At 32.6% G+C, this 22,743-nt stretch overlaps 1 protein-coding gene across 1 annotated transcript; it reads right to left on the bottom strand.

Moving 5' to 3' along the window:
• Nucleotides 1–20,156, bottom strand: LOC127719298 (sialin-like). The gene is made up of 11 exons (XM_052225311.1): nt 20,120–20,156; nt 17,589–17,806; nt 15,388–15,621; nt 9,767–9,854; nt 7,421–7,516; nt 6,412–6,542; nt 5,185–5,334; nt 4,181–4,313; nt 3,244–3,394; nt 2,386–2,476; nt 1–471 (listed from the first exon to the last, which is right to left on the bottom strand). The coding sequence occupies exons 1-11, from the start codon at nt 20,154–20,156 to the stop codon at nt 304–306; spliced, it is 1,497 nt and encodes a 498-aa protein (XP_052081271.1). The 3' UTR covers nt 1–303.
• Between the last annotated feature and the right edge of the window lie 2,587 nt (nt 20,157–22,743).

Below are 22,743 nucleotides of genomic sequence, written 5' to 3'. Positions count from 1 at the left end.
TATTACACTCATTCCTTATGATTTAATTGTGAATTCCATTTTTAAGGAGTGAATCATGAAAAAACATTGCTGACGTCACGATCACATGAGCTGATTGACAAAAAACATTCAGCCAATCAGAAGATGTGTCGCATCCAAAATCAAATTATTCATAAATATTATAAGTGTCAGACCTCTCATAATACAAGACAGTGGCCCATATGTTCCGTTTTTATAATATTTGTAATTTACAAATCTGTATAGATATAAACATTTAAATCCAATGGTCCTGCTTTAAATGTTCTGCTAATCTACATTATATTATCATAATTTTGTATCTGTGTCAAGTGCTGGCTTTTCAATAATAATCTCTTCGCGATCCTTCGCCCATTCCTGAATCTCACCTCTTGAGAAAAATCCAAATACCACCATTCCAACTACACAGAAAGCAGCACAAACATAAAACACGTTTCTCCACTCTTCTTGACTATCCTTCATTTGATGAAAATAATTTACATAAATTAACATAAATTAATAAAAGTTGATAATTATACAAACAATCAACATAATATTTGAAAATTATTTCACCATTAGTTTTATCATCGTGGCTTAAAATGTGATTGAAGAATCTTATTTAGAAAAGATAAAAAGTGGAACTTTAATCATGTAATAAAAAAGGTAGCCATAGGACATGGACAATTCCAAATAAATTAGGCAGTGGCTACTTTGCCGGCACCAGCAAAATAAAAAAATATATGCTATTTTGCCGGCTCTGATTAAAATATCTTAATTCAAGCCGGCAAAATATCATATTTCAATAGAAATGGCCATTTTACCGGCACCAGCAATATAGTGAATTTGTTATTTTGCCGGTTCTTTGTAAAGAGTGAAATTTAATATTTACTTTTATAAAGTAAGTACTACGAAAATGTGCACTGTCAGCATATAAGAATCAAATAATTACTGATATACCGGTAGTTAAATAAGAAAGCAGCTAACAATATTTGAGATGCATATAATCGTTTAAAACAATTATCAGTCAAAGTGAAAATAAGAAATAAAAATATTGAGCATCTATTTGTTGCAATGAAAGAATATCAAATCATGTAGTTGAAATTATTTCTAAAATCAGTCACAGTATAATGTTATGTATGCATAAGAATAAATTCTCAGATTTTTTAACTGTATGTTATAAAAAAATTAAAGTTAAAATATCATTGCATCATAAATTTGATATAACATTATACAATAAAACAAAATCAATCACATAGCTTTAAAAATCAAAAATATTTAGATTTAATTTGCTTTTGAAATAATTAAGATATTTCAATCAGAGCCGGTAAAATAGCATAAAATTATTTTCTATTTTGCCGGTGTCAGCAAAATATAGCCACTGCCGATAAATTAACCATTTAAACACTATCTGAAGCTTTTATGTAACACGGGCTATCGTACTACGTTTCACATGTATGCTTAAAAAGCTAGGTGGACTTACTATATAATGATTGGTTGAGATAAGAGCAGCCGGTATAGGTAGCTATTTCAAGCTAGAAGTATAGGGGAGGGTTGAGATCTCACAAAACATGTTTAACCCTTCACATGTTTATGTGCTTGTCCCAAGTCAGGAACCTCTGGTCATTCTAAGTCTTGTATGTTTTTTATTTTGGTTCATATATATGTTTCGTAGTTTAGTGTGACGTCCATGTTACTAAACTAGTATACATTATTGTCAAAGGGCCAGCTGAAGCCCACCTCCGGGTCCGGGATTTTCTCGCATGAGTGGCTGTAGGCTGTTTTCTGCTCTTTGGTCGGTTTGTTGTCTCTTTTGACACATTTCCAGTTTCCATTCTCAATTTAATTACTAACATATTTTTGTTTATACAAAGCCATTGTATATTACACAACTGTGACATGTGTATGTTTTTACTAAGCCATATTGTACATTACACGAGCATGTGTATGTCTAAATTAAGCCATTGTACTTTACACGAACATGTGTATGTTTTTACTAAGTCAATTGTACATTACACGAACATGTTTATGTCTAAACTAAGCCATTGTACATTACACGAACATGTTTATGTCTATACATATACTAAGACATTGCACATTACACGAACATGTGTCTTTTTTATTTAGGTGTTGGGTGCTGTAAGTGGGGTGTCCATTTTGTTTTGTGCGGGATGTATACATTCGCAGTCGCGTCCTGTAAGAATGGGGACGTTAAATCCGATGCCTCGTAGAGTGAGTGCAACGCTCTCTGCACGTTTAGAACCATTGCAAAATCTCTTCGAGGGGTCTGAAGGTGGCATGGGGATGCATGCATTTACTCTCCTCCCATGTACGTAATACAACATCAATATTATTGTGAACTGTAAATTTAGCACTGTAAGGTCTGGTACTTACGTTTGGTGTTAAGGCTCCGGCTACTATAGGCGCCACCATACCAGGCACAGTGGCAAAAGTATTAGTTATGCCAAATAAAACACCAGCATATCTAGTAAAAATAATAAAGTAACTCGAAAATGAAAGCTATTACTAGTGAAGTTATATAAATTTTATATAAAAAACCAAATTCCGATCGTGAAAATTTTACAAAATATTGCGATTGACAATAAACACGTGATTATCAGGACTTACATACTAGTATTCAATTTTAATTATGTAAAAATCAATGGGGTTTTACTAAAAAGTTTATTTTTATGTAGTACATTGTTTTATTATTGAAACCAGTTGTTCATGCACTTTCAAACCAAACACAGAAAAAGCGCAAACTTTACAAATAAAGCTTGCACTGGTGAGATTAAAAAACAATTTAAATTTTGGAACTGGTATATTAACATAAAATGGTGAGGGAAAGTACATAAGCACTGATTTCTGTGTGGATGCATGTATGAAACCGTAAGTTTCAAAAAGTTTTCTTTTTGCAAGAGGTATTGACTGCAAGTGTAAATAATAAAAAAAACAACAAAAAAAAACAACAACAAAAAATGACACCGAATCAGTTAAAAGGTGATTTAGTAATATTTTTTATCAAGAAAATAAAATTGACGCAAGCAATCATAAACCCACAAAAGAACTTTTAATGGTTAAAGGAAATCTATCAATTGCTAAAATAAATTTAAATATTAACCGTATGGCAGTGAATGAGAATAAGTAGAAAGACATGTGTGGTATACGCCAATTAGACAGATATTTAACAACATGAAAATACCAAATGACATCTGGTATTCTGTTATTTATAACCACTTATTTGCAACTTACTTTGGACCGAAGTCCACGTGGTTAACGATGTATCCTGCTCTGTTAAATCCGGTAAACATAACAGCTAACGATAGAAATGCAACTGCCATATTGCGCTGATCACATGACGCGAATCCAGTGGCAACTAAAAAGGCACCAGCTCCAAGAAACGCTGTAAAACATATATTCACATAATATTGAATAAGGAGATGTGGTATGATTGTAAATGAGACAAATATCCAACAAAGTACAAATGACGTATATTTAAACAACTATATGCCACCGTATGATACGCCTTCAACAATGAGCAAAACCCATACCATATAGTCAGCTATAAAAGGCCACGACAAAACAAAATGTGAAACACTTCAAACGAAAAAAACATAAGGCTTGGTAAATAACAATACAATTATAAGTAAATATAACAGACAGCAACCAACTACATTTACAACCACTGAATTACAGGACTATTTCATTATAAAATAAAGAGAAGCAAACAAAGAACAAACTATAAGCCATTGTGGTACCGCTTAAGTTGAGAAAATATACTAAAATATCTCAAACCTATACAATAACGATGTTTTTTGTTTGTTTTTGTTAAACCTTAATTGATTAAGTGCAGTATTTACTTTCCTTTAATTCCGTTAATCAGTTAATGAGTGTTTGGATGTGGTCCCTCAATTTTGTATACTTAATTATTACAGCTATTTTTCTGTATTTGTGCCCATTATTCTTTATTCTTCATATATTAACACCCCAGTAGTCTCTATTCTTTATACATATTATATTATTGGCCTATTTTTTCCCTATTCTTTATTTTTTTGGCACATTATTCTCTATTCTTTAAAACCCACACAGGCCATCATTAATGTAGAGTAGCTTGTTAAATTGTAGACTCGAGGCTTGAAATATAAAGTAAAATTCTGATTTCAAACTATTATATCTTAATGTATATTACCTATGCTGCACCATAAGCGTCTTGTCCCTGTAGTTGATAATAATTGTTTAGATCGCATAAGATCTGCAAATAGTCCTACCCCTAATCCTGACACAGCTTGACATACATATGGTAAAGCAGACAAAACTCCATTCTATATTAATTTAATAAAAAAAAATGTAATTGACCGAGTCATCAACTTCTAAATTGTAAAGTGTCGAAAAAAGGAGCCATTGCACAAAAAGTCAAATTTGACTTATTTTGACATCGGATCACACATTTACAACCAAGAATTACTTGAAGTTCAGCTTTACTAACAGAAATGAAGACTGAAATACCTATGGACAATCACAAACCTAAATCGGGGAAAGATCTGTAACACTTTAGTCTTTTTTCGCGTTACTTTTGCTACCGAACAGTATGAATGAATATAAAAAAATAAAGCAAAAAACTCTCAAAATGTTCCGTTTATTGACTGCCAAAGCCCTAACTGATTCGTTTGAAAACTGTCATCATAATTTAGCTGACCATTACGGAATGTTTGTTTAATAGACAACACAGATGTTGACACACAATGCGCATGTGTAACACACTCAGTTGTTGTTTATTAAACGTCGATGAATTCAAAATTTTTATCTAAATATTACTTTCCTCGATTGATCTCGATTGTGAAATCGTCGATTGCAACCTGTAATCGGATTTTAAATTCCATACGCAACATGACTGGTGGCACCAGCGGAGCAAGATAACCTGTCCGTTCAAAAACACATAAGCTCCCCATAGTTTCAGTGGATTTCATTTTGCTTAATTTCGAGTTTCTTTATAATGTTTTGTGGTTTATTTGTCTTTTACGCCATTATTTTTTTGCAACAGTGTTTTATCAACTTATATATTTTGATTGCCTCTTTGGTTCTTCTCGCCTTTTTTAAGAACAAATAAAGATTAGAACTGTTACATAACAATAGATTAATGATTACCCATAACCGACGAAAATTTGATTCCATATATAAATGTCAAAAACTTACACTTTTGATGTTAAACTTCAGGACTGCTTTCATGAATGCAGGTAAACTGGTTAAAAGAGTATAATTTATCCAGTTATTACAGACATGCGCAGTTATACAAGCTATTACAGCTGGTGATTTGGCTATTTCAATCCATGGAACTGTTGATGACTAGAATAAACGCATTGTAAATTCACAGTTAAACACAATAAATGACATCAGGACACGACATAGAAGTTCATAAACTAACTATTGTTTCTTATGTTGGACTGTTCCTCCACTGTCACAGGTTAGAGGTGGGTTGGGCGCCCGCAAACATGTTTAACCCCGCCACATTCTGAATGTGTCTGTCCCAAGACAGGAGAATGTTATTCAGAGAATGTCGTGTGTTGCTGTATATTATATTTGTTATTCGTTTTTTACATAAATCAGTCCGTTAGTTTTCTCGTTTAAAATGTTTTACATTTGTCAAATTTGGGGCCTTTTCTAGATTGCTATGCAGTATGGGTTTTGCTCATTGTTGAAGGCCATACGATGACATATAGTTGCTCACTTCTATGTCATTTGGTCTTTGGTGGAGAGTTGTCTTAATGAAAATCATACCACATAATACCGATTTATATATCTATAAAGTTATTTTATGAAGATTCGTTACTAATGCTTTCAACTTTTCTTTATTGCATTGTAACCCCAAGCTTTACCATATGTTATGAGAGTGTGGGTGGGGGTTTACTGAATAGAAAATAATGGGCAAAAAAAATTATAAAGAATAGAGAAAAATGAACCAAAAACAAAAATAAGGAATAGAGAATACTGAGGTGTTAAAATATAAACAATAGAGAATAATGGGCTAAAAGTATAAAGTATAGAGAAAAATGGCCTAAAAATAAAGAATACAGAAATGAAGGACCCCCCTCCAGAACCTCCTTTACCATAGGCTATGCATGCAAGTTTTCAAGTAAATCATCCAATCTTCCGTTTTACATAATAATAACATTTGGTTTCGCTAATATGTGCTCAATCGCAATAAGACTAATACCGTGATTCTCTACTGAATCTTTACGATGTCTATATATTTGTTACTTAAAACCGACTAGGTCTGAGTGACACTTCTGAAACGGGTTTCATGTGGCTCAGCCAATCTGAATTTTTCTTTGTAATCCTTCGTCTATATGTCTTCTACTTTTAGGTCATATTGTTTTATGCGCTTCTTCGTCATATGCTATTGATTTCAAGTTTTAAAGTTACCCTTTTTGTGTTGTCATATTCTATACTGTTATTTATATAGTCTCGTTCTGCTTCACTGATCCAGGGATGGTCTGATGGAGTATCGCGGACAAGAAAAAACCACGCAACCACCCATATACAGGCTAAACCACCTGTAATTGAAAAATATACAACCAAAACCAAACACGCTATCACCAGTTTGACTCTCATGTAGAATCTTTGAAAAGATCTAATTCTGCATTTAATAAGCAAATCAGCAAGTTTCGCAAAATTATAAAAAATAAAATATGAAAATGAAAGAGGGCACATACTAACTTCTAGACTTCTGTGGATTCATTTATGTTCGTGGATACCAATTTTGTGGACTGAGGAAAAATTGTATTTTCGTGGATATTTGATTTCGTGGTTTAGCCAAAGTCTGCATTGTCTCTTTGACACATTACCCATTTCCATTCTCAATTTTATACAAATCTATATAGAAGATGTGTACTCCATTGAAAACATGAATTCGTGGTTAACCTGTATCCACGAAATTCACGAAAATTTGTATCCCACGAATAATAATGAATACACAGTATAAGATTATAAAAATGGGTTTTTGTTTAGTCTACTACTACGCCAATGATCGAATGGGTCGACATTATCTTAAAGCTTCATTTGCCTTAACATATTCGAGCAACATACTTTTTTTGTTGTTGTTGTTAGTGTTGCTACCATGATAGTGTGTACATAGTAAGAACCTCCGCGAGGTAAATGCAGTATTTCCGAGGATAAATTGCAGTATAGTTGAACTACATCAATCTTGAACAAATAGAATTTTCCACGCGAAATTGATTTTCGGCGAGTATTGATTTTATTTTTCTAAAAGGTGTATTAAGAACTAGCACGAATTTAGATCTGCGCTGTCTGAAAAAAAATTACCGCAAAAAAAAGAACCTTATAGCTTTAATAAGCCGACCATTTATTTAAAAATAATTAACTCATCGAAGGCAATGCATTATTCAAAATCGCTGAAAACTATTGTACATACCAGTAATATAAAATATAGAACCCCATCCATTATCAAAGCCAAATTCACATAAATACCCGGATGATGCAAATGTTCCTACGTTACCAAACATGGTTCCTGCAAGTTGCACAATTAAGAATAGTATAAATACATTAGAAAAAAGTAAAATAATAGAAATACCGAACTCAAAGGAAAATTCAAAAACGGAACGTCCCTTATCAAATGGCAAAATAAAAAGTTCAAACACATCAAACGCATGGAAAACAACTGTCATATATCCTAACTTGGTACAGGCATTTCCTTATGTAGGAAATGGTGGATTAAACCTGGTTTTATAGCTAGCTGAACCTCTCTCTTTTATGACAGTCGCATAGCATTAAATTGAAAACAATATATATTAAGCATAACTGATAATGGTGAACATAACACTAAATCCCTGGGATGTGTTTTAGTTGATTTTAGTCTCTGATGCATGATTTTTTATTATTAATTGTTTTTGGCTTTTAACTAGCTTTCAGTAACTGAGAGTACTCTCAAATCGTACTTTCGTGTTGACTTTACCTGTTGATACAATTTGTAATGTATTTTTGTTATTTAATGTTTACTTATTCAGTGTTATATCTAGTCACTATTTTAATGGTCACCTTTGGTAAATGTTTAGTATGACGATAAATTTTCACTTTTGTTCTCGTACTAGGTAGGAACAACTAAATTTATGTATTTTGTAAAAATTATTTCCGTACTGCATGTATACCTTACAACAAAATTATTTTCATTTAGCTGTTTACGTTATTTTATTTGGCGGCATTTTGTCCAAGGTTATGGTTGTCTTTTTGATATTGTTTTACATCTAACCCCCTTGTTTTATTTATTTTGTATTTACATTGTGTCATAGATCAAATTTATTCGTTCAGTGTATGTTAACTTGTTTTTGTTAATATGTCTTTTGATTGAGTTAAGCCATTTCAATTGATATTTTTTATTGTGTCTTTCTATGCTGTGATGTTACATTATTGTTTCAGGTAGGGTGAATGTTGGCGCCTATTAAAACGTTTAAACCCGCTGCATTTGTTTGCACCTGTCCTAAGTCAGGAACCTGATGTTCAATGGTTGTCGTTTGTTCATGTGGTTCATAAGTGTTCCTCGTTTCTCGTTTTTGATATAGATTAGACCATTGGTTTTCCTGTTTGAACGGTTTTACACTAGTCATTTTTGGGGCCCTTTATAGCTTGCTGTTCGGTGTGAACCAACGCTCCGTGTTGAAGGCCGTACTCTTTGACCTATAATGGTTTACTTTTAAAAAAAATGTGACTTGGATGGAGAGTTGTCTCATTGTACTCATACCACATCTTCTTATATCTAATAACTCTGCGATAAATTCGTTATATTTACCTCGGTCAGTTTCAGAAATAAAACGTTTTCCAAGAAAACTTTCGGCAAAAGCGACAAAAAGCAAGTATAGTGAAATAGTATTTATGTGTGATATAAAATTCAGCTTTCACGACACGTGATTAAGATTGTGGTATACTGATACTAGATTGTACGAAGTAGAAAGAAATACCATAACATTGAGAATGGAAATGGGGAATGTGTCAAAGAGACAACAACCCGACAATAGAGCAGACAACAGCCGAAGGCCACCAATGGGTCTTCAATGTAGCGAGAAACTCCCGCACCCGGAGGCGTCCTTCAGCTGGCCCCTAAACAAATATGTATACTAGTTCAGTGATAATGGACGTCATACTTAACTCCAAATTATACACAAGAAACTAAAATTAAAAAAGATACAAGACTAACAAAGGCCAGAGGCTCCTAAATTGGGACAGGCGCAAAAATGCGGCGGGGTTAAACATGTTTTTTGAGATCTCAACCCTCCCCCTATACCTCTAGCCAATGTAGAAAAAATAAACGTACAACAGTACGCACAGTAAAACTCAGTTTAAGAGAAGTCCGAGTCCGATGTCAGAATAAGAAACAAAAGAAAATAAACAAAATGACAATAATACATAGATAACAACAGACTACTAGCAGTTACTGACATGCCAGCTCCAGACCTCAATTAAACTGATTGAAAGATTATGTCTTCATCATATGAATATCAGGCACAATTATCCCTCCTGTTAGGGGTTTAGTATTATACCATCATAAAATATATGAGAAGAACATAACCCGTGTCATGTACACAAGCTATTTGAAAAGTAAGAAATTTTCATAGGCCGATGCGGGTCTCCGAAGCAGGGTCAATTTTTTTTGTCCTCCTTCTACCTCGGTAAGAAAACATAAATCGACTCCAGTTCCTAAAATACAAGAAGATTGATTTTTAACATAGTTTAAAGCTAGTATGAATAGTGAGTGTTCTTTACTAACCTAAATAAGAGACAGTGACGAGTTTGCTACGTTCTAAAGGAGGAGCCCATCGTCCCCACATGGACTGCATTGCTGGGAAAGAAACTCCCTGGAAAAAAGATAAAATATTTTGATACGATAATGAGGTATCTAGCAACAATACAGATTTTATTATGTTACCTAACTGCATGTTATTAGAATTCCTATCTCCTTCTTTGAGAAAACGACATATTTAAAAACAGAATCTTTTATCACGTGGATTCAGTTGCTGAAAAAAACTGTTTAACACCAACAGTTTGTAAAAGACAGGCGGAAGATACTAAAGATATAATCTAACTCATAAGTCGAAAACGAACTGACAATGCCATGGCAAAAAACGAAAAACGACCAAAAGACAAACATCAGTCTACAAAGCAATACGTAGAAAACTAAAAACTGAGCAACGCGTTCCTCACCAAAAACAGGATTGAGCTCAGGTGCTCCAGATGTGAATGTAGCATGTGAAGTGTAAGAAAGAGGCGTCAAATACCAAAGAGACATTCAAACTATTCGAATTCTAATCATACAAAATATATGCACTGATATAGTTGCTTAAATCCGATTCATTTGACTCTGTTAGGTAGTTGTTAAATTGGCAATCATACCACATCTCCTTATTTAGTTTATCGTGTTTGTCGGGAACTTTTGTCAGTGTTGTCTTTAGATACATCTGAATGTTTTGTCCTTTTGGGAAAAAGTGTTGATGGCATTTCTTTGATTATCTCTGTAGAATCATTTGTTTTCGGTCCTATCGATTAAGAGCTGAACCTATTGATTTAAAGGGAAAATTCGCGATTTTTTACTTTTCATCTTATTATGTTCATAATACCATAAAAACATATTTACCAAGTTTTATCTGGATATGAACACTAATAAAGAAGAAAATTGGGAATTAATAATTTAATTTATTCCAACTTCCTGACTTATGTGACGTAGTTTAAGTCTTTTTGCATGCCGGGAGTGAATAAATCTCGTTGTAAGTCTTGTTCGTTAATCATCTAATAACGCGATTTAAAGCGCATCGACGACTTTTGGCGTAGCTATTAACCAACTAATAATTAAGAAAGTAAAGTGATCCGCCGTGCAACTTTCAAAATTAAAATGTACAATTTATATTTAAAGGATTTCTGATATGATTATAGTAATAAAAGTAAATCATACAATAGAATATATTTTCATGAATTTTTTTTCCGACGGATATTTTGAACAAACATATATAACTGATATTGTTTTACAAATGCATGTTTGTATTCTCACCTTCTTTTACTTCAGTCTAATTTTTCGTTTGGGCTTGTTTTATATTTGCCTTCGGGTTTATATGATCCGTGTATTGTACTGTGACACTAAGTGACCACCTGTTGAATGCGTGGTTAATTCAAGGTAATTAAAAGATTAGCATTCTGTAATTCTATTCTTTTGATCTTCACTCAGTGAATTTTAGCCAACACGGTTCACCGTTACAGGTGTGAACAACATTTCGTATGAATGATAAAAACATTAATTATTTGGGGAGGAATATGGTGGCAAAATACCTGAATCGCCGTTATATACATGTATATCTTTTATATTTTGCGTAAGCTTTATTTTAAAATAGATAGGTGAGTATTTTGTTGTAACATCGAAATTCTGAATTACTTTCAATTAAATAATTTTACAAATAAAAATGGCCCACGAAAACGAGCGTATAAACCAAACACTGTACTTACTTTTTCAAATTATCATGGGTATTAACCGTGAATGTTTCAATGTTTAGAGAAAATTATCGCGGTTACATGATTAATATAGCTTGGTCCGTCCACAGCTATCTACATTTACCTAATCGGTAATGCCATTATTAAAATATTTAAAATCTCACAACGTATACATACTTAAGCTATTTGACCAACGATGTTTAAAAAAAATAACAGAATCAATCTAACGTCAACTTTCCTTTTTTGAATGGAGACAGACCGGAGGAATCAATTTTCAATGTGCTTTATATCTTGTACATTTACAAGACTTATTATTCATTCATAAACCCACTTTATACCAGAGACATATATGTCAGTCTTAACTGACAAGAATACACCTAAAGTGGACAAGCAATATTTTCTTTAAGTTTCTGTGATTTAATACTAAGAAAGAAAAAAATCCCGAAATTAATTTGATACTTTGATACTCAATATTTTTCCTGGAAAATATTCATATCCTCGTTTGGTCTGAAAATAAGATAAGAATTTGGTATACAGAACATGCAGAAGTGTGGATGTCATAAAACCTTGTTATATCAGAAACCATTATAAATGTGAACCTGTATACGTAAGACCTCATGGGACGTCACCTAACCACATTTACAAGTAGCTAGCTGTTATACCCGGAAATGTCAAGGTAAATCACTACCGATACGATTGTACCAATGCATGATGATTGTGAAGCATGACCATTCATGATTTTAGAGGAGTCTTAGGTAGAAATTGCCGGTACGATTTAAATTCTGACTATATTTTTTTCTCTCAATTTAAATCACTGAACTTAAAAAAAAAAGAAACATACGCCCAAGATCAGAATTCTTCATGTAAATTCATAAATACAACGTTCTTATTTTGTAACTTTCGATATACTTCACCCCCAACCACGGCCCCCATTCCAACCTGGGAACAGTATATCTAACATTACAATGTTTGTGTACCTGCTCAAATAAAAAAAAAAAAGATGAAAAAAGAAAAAGAAGAACGGTAAGTCACATCAGATTCAAATATTTAAATGGTTGATTGTCGTTAACTAGAGATGTAAAGTTACATGTCTCTGCGGTAACTTATAAGAATGACAGGAAAGTATATACTTGAAATAGATTTATGATGAATAATATGCAACTGCAGCACCCCTTTTTATCAAAGTGTACATGCATGTATTTTAATGACTGTCCGTTATTTCGATTAAGAATGACAATTGTACGTGAAATTCTATAGTTGCCAGTGAGACTTTTTTTTACCAGATATGCGACTTTTCGTATTTATATTTTCTCTTATATTACTCTCATTTAATATTTTATGCATAAGTGCAATATTAGGAATGGTTTATCCCCCCTCCCTTTTAAGCTAACTAAATAAATTAATCAACCTTCTAGCTGACCAGACGTTAACACATCTACTATCAGTCAATTCGGAGTGAAGTTTCTTTATTTCTTCAAATAAGCTTTTTGGGGATCATTAGTGTACGTCCAGTGGCATATATATTACATGCATGTCGGAACAGGAAAAATGACATGAGGTATAATAGAACCATGTTCACATTATTACATTATTATATATAATACACAACCATTGAGATGATGACGACTTTCTTAAACTGTTCAAAATAATCTTATGGAAATAAAAATCTGTGATTTTACTATGTGCATAACTTTGATGAACCAAAGCAAGTTAGATATAAATAAAATAAATAAAATAAATAAAATAAATAAAATAAAATAAAATAAAATAAAATAAAATAAAATAAAATAAAATAAAATAAAATAAAATAAAATAAATTAAAATAAATAAAATAAATAAAATAAATAAAATAAATAAATAAAAAAAATAAAAAAAATAAATAAAATAAATAAATAATTATTTTATTATAGTGTCACATATTTGATCAAACAATATATATATATACAACAATTCATAATAAAAACAGAGATCAAATATCCAGCCTTAGAATAGACTTATGAGACACTTAGATATCGACCTGTATTTAAATCAGATTGGTTTTGGATGTTTCTCTCGTATATTCAATATACATGTATATATTCTAAATTGCGACTATCTATAGTTCCGTAACCTTCTATCTAGGCGTATAATCCAATGATCGACAAGTGCGTACATTTTGTTAAATCAATATTTGTACGTTTCAAAATGTCCATAACTATTGACAACGAGTAATTACTTACATTTTCCCCAATTTACGTTTGGAAAATATGTAAATATATTTTTATTTTATCAAATCTTTTTTTGGAATTATTTAGATTTTCATAAATGTTCTTCTACACCATAAATGTTATTTATAAACAAGCGTATGAGTTTAGTCATATATATAATGGCTATTATATCTATGGTTTAGTAAAGACTAGCATATCACTATCGGACACGCAAGACAAAGATGTATATTCACCTGATAGTTTCAAAATGGAAAGTTACAAGTTATCGGCCGTGTACACTTCTCAATACCCTCAGAGGTGAAGTGATGCACGAACTTGCTTTATGTAATTGTGTAATAAGAGTTTTCAAGCCCGAAAGGAAATCGCTTGAATACCTGGACGTGTCAACTCACAATACCCCTGGGAACAATTCCTTTAGCAATGCTGGTGATCAGATAAGGGAAGGTCCGAATTTATTTAAATAAGATTATTACATAAATGAATTATGAACACACTAGATTTTCGAAAACATTTTTACACGGAACACTTAATTTATCACTTTGAACTTTTTAACTAATTTCCATTAACATTTCTTGTTTCAAAAACTTAGTAAAAAAAAAAAACAGTTTCAAAACGACAGACCATAGTACTAGTTTTTCAAAAAAAAAATTATATATAATTACATTTTCCGTATCAAGTTAGTTAGGAAAGGTTGCATGCACAACCATGTCTATTATAATCTTTTTTTGTGACCCGGGAAACTGTTTAGGCTTTCCTTGTCGGGTAAAACAACCGTACGCTTGACAAGATATCGACACTCAATTACGGCTACATTAGGTTACTGCTTGTTTTGGTCCTTTGTGGTTTATAGATATATCGTGGTTTCTATTCAGGGATGATGTCAAAATGGCCGCACGCGGAGAAGTGATACTCTAAATTTAAAATCGATGGTGATCTCTTATCTAGCAGAATTAAACTTTAATATTTATGAATTCGTGGTTTTTTATACATAATCAACATAATATCAATTTTTCATTTTTTTGCGAAGTTTCCCTTTAAAGACACCTGTCAATGGTTTACATTTGAACGTTGACCTTTGGATGTCTTTTTTGTGTTTGTTTTTTTTTTTTGGTCGGTATTATGCTATCTCTTGTCCATACTAGTTTTCAGTAGGATGTGTAATGATGAATCTGTATTCATTTGGAAAAGATAAATGTAAATGGGCTATTCGTCTTTTTATTTTACCTTGATGTCCTGCTAGTTAGTATTTTCTATTTCTCTATAATATAGGATATCTTTTTTATTATGGAAAAGAAAGAATGAGTTGTACTAATTCATGACAAGTTATAACTAAGCGTACACGAAAGCGACAAAAGCAAAGAAACAGCGCGTTTTTATTTCTGTTCTTCATCTCAAAGTCGCAATGAAGCCTTCAACATAGAGCATAAACTTTCACCTCACTGTAGTATCAAGATGGCAATGCCCTTAAAATGCAAAGACTAAAGTCAAAATCCTATTACTGTTTTTTTTTAAATATTAAATAACATATGAATTAAGTGTGTCAAACGGTATTATTAAACGTGGTTTAATGGATCTTTTGTCTATATTGTATAGGTCATATCATGTATTAACATTTGCATGAAGTAGAATCTGCGTAGAATGCTTTTTCACAAGAACTTAATATAATAGTTTGACATAAGGTGGCAGAAAGTTCACATCATCTTACCGTTGCTAGTCCAAGCAGGACACGAAGAACGTAAACCAAGATAACAGATACTCTCGCACACACAGGCATCACAAGTGTACACACGCATGCTACTGCCATGGCGGTACCAAATACACGTCGTCCACCAAATCTGTCTGACAAATAGCCACCAGGAATTTGAGTAACAATATACCCATAGAAAAAAGACGCCAGTAGTGTTGACTGGATTTGTTTTTCCCATTCAAATTCAGCATGCTGTAATGGTCAATAAAAGTATGAATCCATTATGCATGTGTGAAAAAAAAATGTCAAAGTAAGCATATAATAAAGATTTTTAAAAATAGGGATGTTTCAAGTCTGATCAGTATCTATAAATTATTATACCTTATCGAACCCTTCTCCTTAACATAAAATTGGTCGTCACTTTTGAACAAATTGTCATTACATTATGTTGAAACATAAAAGAGACATTGATTTTATCAATTCTTTGTAAATAACACAAAAAAAGATGGTCATTGTCATGAAATATTTGCCACTGAACGTTTTGCATGATTTAATGAATCAACCAATCAGCATGTTTAAGGGTATATCGTTCGTTTAATTGAAATCTTGCATGAATTGAACTGTTGTAGGACTTTCTAATTTGATTTCAAAATAATTAAAATATTGACATAGCAATACAAATACACAGTCATGAATTTGAAAGATAGTTGCATGAAAGTATCACAGAAAACTCTCACGTGCATTGTACTGAATTTATCACAATGTAAACAATAATTTAGTTTCATATCCATGTTTTCAGTTGTATTGTGTCTTACTTCTTGATTGACATGATGTTAGAGGGTGTGGATGGTAGTTAATAAAATAGAAAATAATGGGCAAAAATATAGAGAATAGAGAAAAATGGACCAAAAAAAATAAAGAATATAGAATAATGAGGTGCTAAAATATAAAGAATAGGGAATAATGGGCAAAAAGTATAAAGAACAGAGAAAAATGACCTAAAAAAATAAAGAATACAGAAATGAAGGACCCCTATCGAGACCCTCATGTTAATGAGTAATTTTTCTCGATTCCATATTCTATTGATATTGATTGATTGCTGTGCATGAAGTCCTTTGGCCAATATCTCACGATAGTTAGGTCGAGAACACAAACAAAAAATACTTTAGATAAGATCTGCAACAGGGTTGATTAAGATGAATTGTGGGAGATTTAGGCTGCTACATAAAAAGAGCGTATGTTTGATAGAGACGGACATTTTGTCTTCCAACATGCCACACATGGAAGTGTTCCTTAACATGCAGAGAGCATAGCCTTTTCCTACTCGAGGTCTTAATACGTGGCTGTGTATTTATACATCTCGCAAGCCAAACGGACATCCAATTAATAAATGAAGTGGGATCACCTCAGGCAATAATCATTTGAAAGCCTCTCGATACTATTATTTCTCTTCCATCCTTATATTTCAACATTTTTTGGGGTTAAATTTGCATACCTGAGTTAATGATTTTATTTCGTTGAATGTTGATAGCTTAACTTAAATTGGCGAATTAGGACAAGAACAAATTACATATTGAAGGTCGACCCATAAAAAGGGTGTGAAATGTGGACTGGCATTTGAAAAATGGGTATGTTAGATCGGAGCCGATATTTGCCATGCAGCAGGCCACCCGAGGACCCATCTTAGTGTTGCTTCGAGGGTCCTTTAAAGTGTAGAGAGCAAAGGACTCTCTCTACTCGAGGCATCGGATTTAACGTCCTTCACAGTGATCTGACATGGCTGCGTGCTTATGCATCATGCACAACTAAGCGGACGCCCCACTTTAGAAGGAATTTTACGGCCGGCCGGAAGTAAGTCCAAGCATGACCATTTTTTAGAACCAAGTCAACCCGAAGGGTCCGTACCTGATACAAATTCGACAAGTATTAGCGTGTCTTGCAAGCGAAACTGACATTGGAAAATACTAAAATGGTAAAAGTTCGAGATATTTTTTGAGCAAAAAGCGGAGGCTGGCTTTAAGGGCTTTGAATTACCTTATGTAAACGTGATAAATTTTCCTCTTAGATTTCATTTGTTGATGTGAGAAGATGAGTTTTAAAAACGAATAGAATAGTCTAGATGTCCTTTTTCCATCTTTCTGACGTTAGTATTGTATGTTTATGGTTAAAGGGGTTCATACCTTCAAAGCAAGTTATTTATTACCACTATTATTGATTACCTGATTAAAAATTTCTCTCTCTGCAGCTTTGCCAGAACATGTAGACGAAGTGCCATTGATATCACTGATGTTGTTCGATGATGAAGAATTCAAAGACTTTACCATACAAACTATAGCAACACTAAAGTTCACGCGTAATGCATAGACAAATACAAAACCAAAGAATCCGGTATACGCTAAGATCCAACGCTGTGAACAGCAACACGGTACTGTAACATCTTTAAAAATAAGCAAGACATGATAGTGTAGACATTCAAGAAATACTTTCTAAATCCAAACTTACTTTATTTACAATCAAACGGTGATTACTTAAACTCAATTGTTTTAACACTGTTGTTTTTAGCACATACTTATTTTGATATTTGATATTTATTTTTGTTTGTGAACGCTTTGATTTTATCTCATGTATGATTTCGATATACTATTCATTTCTACTCTTTGAAAAAATGTTCCTCTTTTTATTTACAAAACGGTGTCAGAATTAGTTTTTGTACTTCAAACGTTAACGTGTCTCGGACAGCTCTAATTGAAACTCAGTTTTAAAATGTTAGAATAGGTAACAGAAGAAACTAAGCAAAATGACAATGATCAATATTAATTGGCAAAGGACTACTAGCAGTGACTGACATGCCAGCTCCAGACCTCAAACAAACTGATTGAAAGGGTTTAGTATCATACCATCATAAAATATACGAGAAGAACATAACCCGTAGCATGCCAACAACTGGTTTTAGAATAAATGTGTTTATTTTCGAGGCAAAGACCAAATGAGTGAATAAATATTAAATCCAAAAAAATCCATCTTTAATGACTTTATAACGGTATCGTAACCATATCCCTTCTGAATAAGTCTGTTTAAAGGTTTGATTACCTTTGAAGGAGAATGACGACATTTTTGTTCTTTGTATAGAATATTACCATAAAAGATGGGATGTGAAATACCTGAACGTATAAGCTGATGATTTATATTTACGAATGATGTCTCTGTACCGATGATAAAATTTAGTAAATGTTTTGACAAGTTTGTGATATCGAAAACCCTGGTGTAATAATTTTTCAGTAATACAGAGATTTCTGTCATTAAAATAAAATTCTTTTGTTACATACACGAGCGAATCGAACACATTGAGATATATAAACACCATAAGATGTTGACAAGGGAACGTCACCTTCTAAAAATTGATAATTAACAATAGGAAATGAAAATAATCATCTCTTTTATCGTAAATTTTGGTATTAAGCTTCCCGTTAAAGATATAGATATCAAGATTCAGGAAAGGGCAGTATTCATTGTTAGTATAAGCTTTATTCATAGTCAGTTCAGTAGGATAAATCTCTTTAGTGTACATATTGAAATCGTCATTATTGAGAACCAATATATCATCCAAATATCTAAAAGTGTTATTATATTTTTGTATCACACGTTGTTTCGTTGGGTATCTGCTGATTTTAGTCATAAATTGTAACTCGTAACAAAACAGAAACAGGCCCACAATAAGTGGTGCACAGTTATTCCCCATTGGAATTCCGATAACTTGACGATATACGGAATGTCCATAGCCAACAGAAATGATATCTAATAAAACACTATAGCATGTTCCAAAAATAAACAAAAACCAACATCCACTTGCCAACATCAATAGACACTACTACACGATATGGATTAATGCAATGTTGCTGATAGCTCTATGAGAGGCCTGATGGGTTATTTTCGTTCTTCGTGATCGGTGCATTTTCGCTATCGTGATCCGTTTTTCTACAGATTTTTTTTTTTATATTTTCGTGATCCGTGATCATGGACATTTATTTTCTGTGAATCGTGATTGACAAAAAAATCAACTCGTGAATCGTGATGAGACCCCCCCCCCCGCCTATCAGGCCCCTCCTCTATATTAAGAAACATACTTTTAAGACAGTATTTGTTACGTTGATATAGTTTACAAAACCTCCTACTTTTAATATGGTGTGCACGTTATGGACACCCAGATATCTTTTAAAAGAATCCCATTAAATGCAAAAGAAGGACGACTGCTTTATTGATGCAAGAATATGCGTTTTTTGCAGCGATAAATCGTAAGCAATTATACAAAAGAGAATTACGGTGTTCTATGAGGGTCTGGATGCGGATTTTTTCATGTGTTTTTTTTTAATTTTTTATACAATTTTTTTATTATTCTTAATCCTTTTTGCCCACTTTTCTCTATTCTTTATACACGTATTTCAACATCCCATTTTTCTGTATTCTTCTTCTTCTATAAAAGGCTATATTTCTCTATTTTTGAAAGTTTTGGTCCTTTATTTTGTACTTTTTAACCATTATTCTCTATACTGTATTCCAAAACAAGACCCCCGTCTATGTTGTATTTAACCAGACGATATAGTATCTTTAAAAATACTTATATTACTTTTTGTCATAGTATTAAACAGTTTACGAGACTGCACATATTGTTATGTGCAATGTTGTCAAGAAAATCGACTAAACGGCTTTTGATTAACATGTATAAAATTACGTAAAACTAATTAGTTTTTACCTTTTTCATTATCCTCTTTTTCAACCTGTTTCCCCATTTTGATGGTAAACAAATATACTATTAGACTGATAACATTGAATGATTTAGGAGTACACTGTCCTAGGATCATATCTGACGAGACTAGAAACGGAGGAATTGTAAATATATAGATGTGATATAATTATCGTTACCTGTATTATTTTTCGAACTGACAAATACATGTCTTATATAATAGAATAGAGAACGGAAACGGGGAATGTGACCAAAGAGCAAAAAAACAGTCCAAGGCCAACAATGGGCCCGGAGGCGGGCTTCAGCTGGCACCTTTACAATAATGTCTACTAGTTCAGCAAAGTGGGTTTGTGTACGATGGAATTACTTTCCGTATCGATAGAACACTTAAGTCAGGGAATATTTCATAGAGATGCATCATAAATAATTGCTAAGGTATTTCACCGGATTTTCATTTTCCTCCAAGTCTTTGGGCAGAATCCAAGCGTACTTAGTGTATATTTGAGCATATTATGATGTGTAAAATTAGTACTTTTAATCTTTAGATTTACTATTTTCTGCATTTTTATCTGTATATTGTTCCAGGACTAAGTGCGAGTGCGTAATAAAACGGACTTATCCTGCTCGAAAATAATAGCTGAATAAATAAATAAGTATAATCTACCTTATTTACCCGAGTTTACCTCTAAAAGAATGCGCGCAAATGTAATCAAATGCAGTGCGCAAACGTAATGATTTTTGCGCGCGCAAATGTAATGGTAATGCGCGCAAGTGTAACGCACCGGTTTCTCGGTAAACGATAGAGAAAACGAAACTTTTATGGATGGAACAATTAAATTTTGACCAAAATTCTTCAATTAGCTTCCTTATTAGTGGATTAAAATTGGAAACTATATTCCTCTTGTGGTTATTCTGTTGCATGGAAAGTCCGAGGAACTGTACCATCATAGTTTATCTAAGATTGTTTCAATTTGTGAAGACCAAAATTTTATTTTTAAACCACCTGCTGTACCTGTTGAATTTTAGAAAGAGTTATTGTGTGTTATAAGGAATTTACTCCCATCAACTCTCTTGGAGTGTTGTAGTTTTATCTGACACAAGCATGATGAGAAAAGATTGATGTATATAAATGTATGAATGTTTTGTGTCTTTTTGTATTAAATGATTTTTTATGTTATGTTGAAAAAGCGCAAATGTCTTTTTTTTAAAAAGTGCAAATGTCCTAAACATTAAAGCCCAAATGTCTATTTAAAAAGTGCAAATGTCCTGTCAAAAAGCGCAAACGTCCCGCGACGGACCAAACTTAATTATCAGAAAACAATATTTCTTTTACCAATTGATATACCTGCAACTAGCGAAAGCGTGTATTTATATTAATAAGAATGAACATTAATGCTTTCATTTTATTTTTTTTTAATCAACACTTTTCCTTCAAAGTTATTAAAATAACTAAAAACGTGTCTAGATAAGTAGATCTCCAAGATAAAAGGACATTCAGGAGAATAAATTTTTGAAAAAGTAAAGGTATATATGAATGTTTAATGCATTCGCCCTGGAAATATATGGATGTGTACGGTTTTTTTTTTTTTTTTTTTTTGTGTAAGGGATGTTACCTTCAGTTATAGAGAGTATCGTTCATGCGTACATCGTATGACAAAATTGGTTAATCTATTGTTTATTTCGTGGCTGCGCTGACATACACTAAAAAGGTACCAAGATAACGTTATCTATAATCGATTGTTTGATCAGTCTGTTCACAATAGTTATACGTCATTGTACCAACTTAGTGGGGAAATTACCAATCAACGTACCTCGAGATCGATTGTGCATGATGCCCAGCTTTAACTGTAATTTAGCCGATTAGGTTCTATTCTCAATCTATAATTTGTATAAGAAATCAAAACTTATAAAGGACGGAAAATAGGACTGATATTGCTATAAGGCACCTACATATGTAGATACCGTAATCAGATCCAATGGCATTGAACGATTATAGCCCTATTCACCAACAAAACCGGATTGAGTCATGCAAATCCAATATTTGCTATACCAATTAAAAATATAAATTACCATATAATTAAATAATGAGTTGAACGTTTTCGTACCATCAGATCTTTCACGATCCTGTTCACGATCTTCAAAAAGCGGTATACGATCTTTCACGATCCAAAAAATCTATGTTTTGTAAATATTTCCATTTTTTGCATAATTTCTGATTATGCTAACACAAAATAACTGTAAGAACCATTTGAATTATTAAAATGGAATGATATTTTTCAAAGGAAAGTTGTTTAGTCATTCGAATTATGAAAAAAAATCTTGTTTGTTTACATATTTAATGTGATTGAAATGTCGAGGAGCAATCTGCCTTTTGTAGTTTGAAAGAACGGTTTACTTTTAAACCTTAATTTTTCTCAGATACTGATCATTATGTTGAACCATTTTGACAGACAGTTTTATTTTTTTATAAATTTGTCCGTATAATTCATTATATTAGATTAGTAATTGACCTTGTATATGTCTTCTCGATAAGATTGAATTCACGATCCTATACCAGAGCTTTCACGATCCAATCGTAATACTTTCACGATTTATTTCTCGATAAACCGAATGACACCCGTGGACACAGGCAC

This window comes from Mytilus californianus, unplaced genomic scaffold (genome assembly GCF_021869535.1).
Source record: "Mytilus californianus isolate M0D057914Y unplaced genomic scaffold, xbMytCali1.0.p SCAF_11, whole genome shotgun sequence".
Taxonomy (NCBI): domain Eukaryota; kingdom Metazoa; phylum Mollusca; class Bivalvia; order Mytilida; family Mytilidae; genus Mytilus; species Mytilus californianus.
This window is presented reverse-complemented; position numbering and strand designations above follow the sequence as displayed.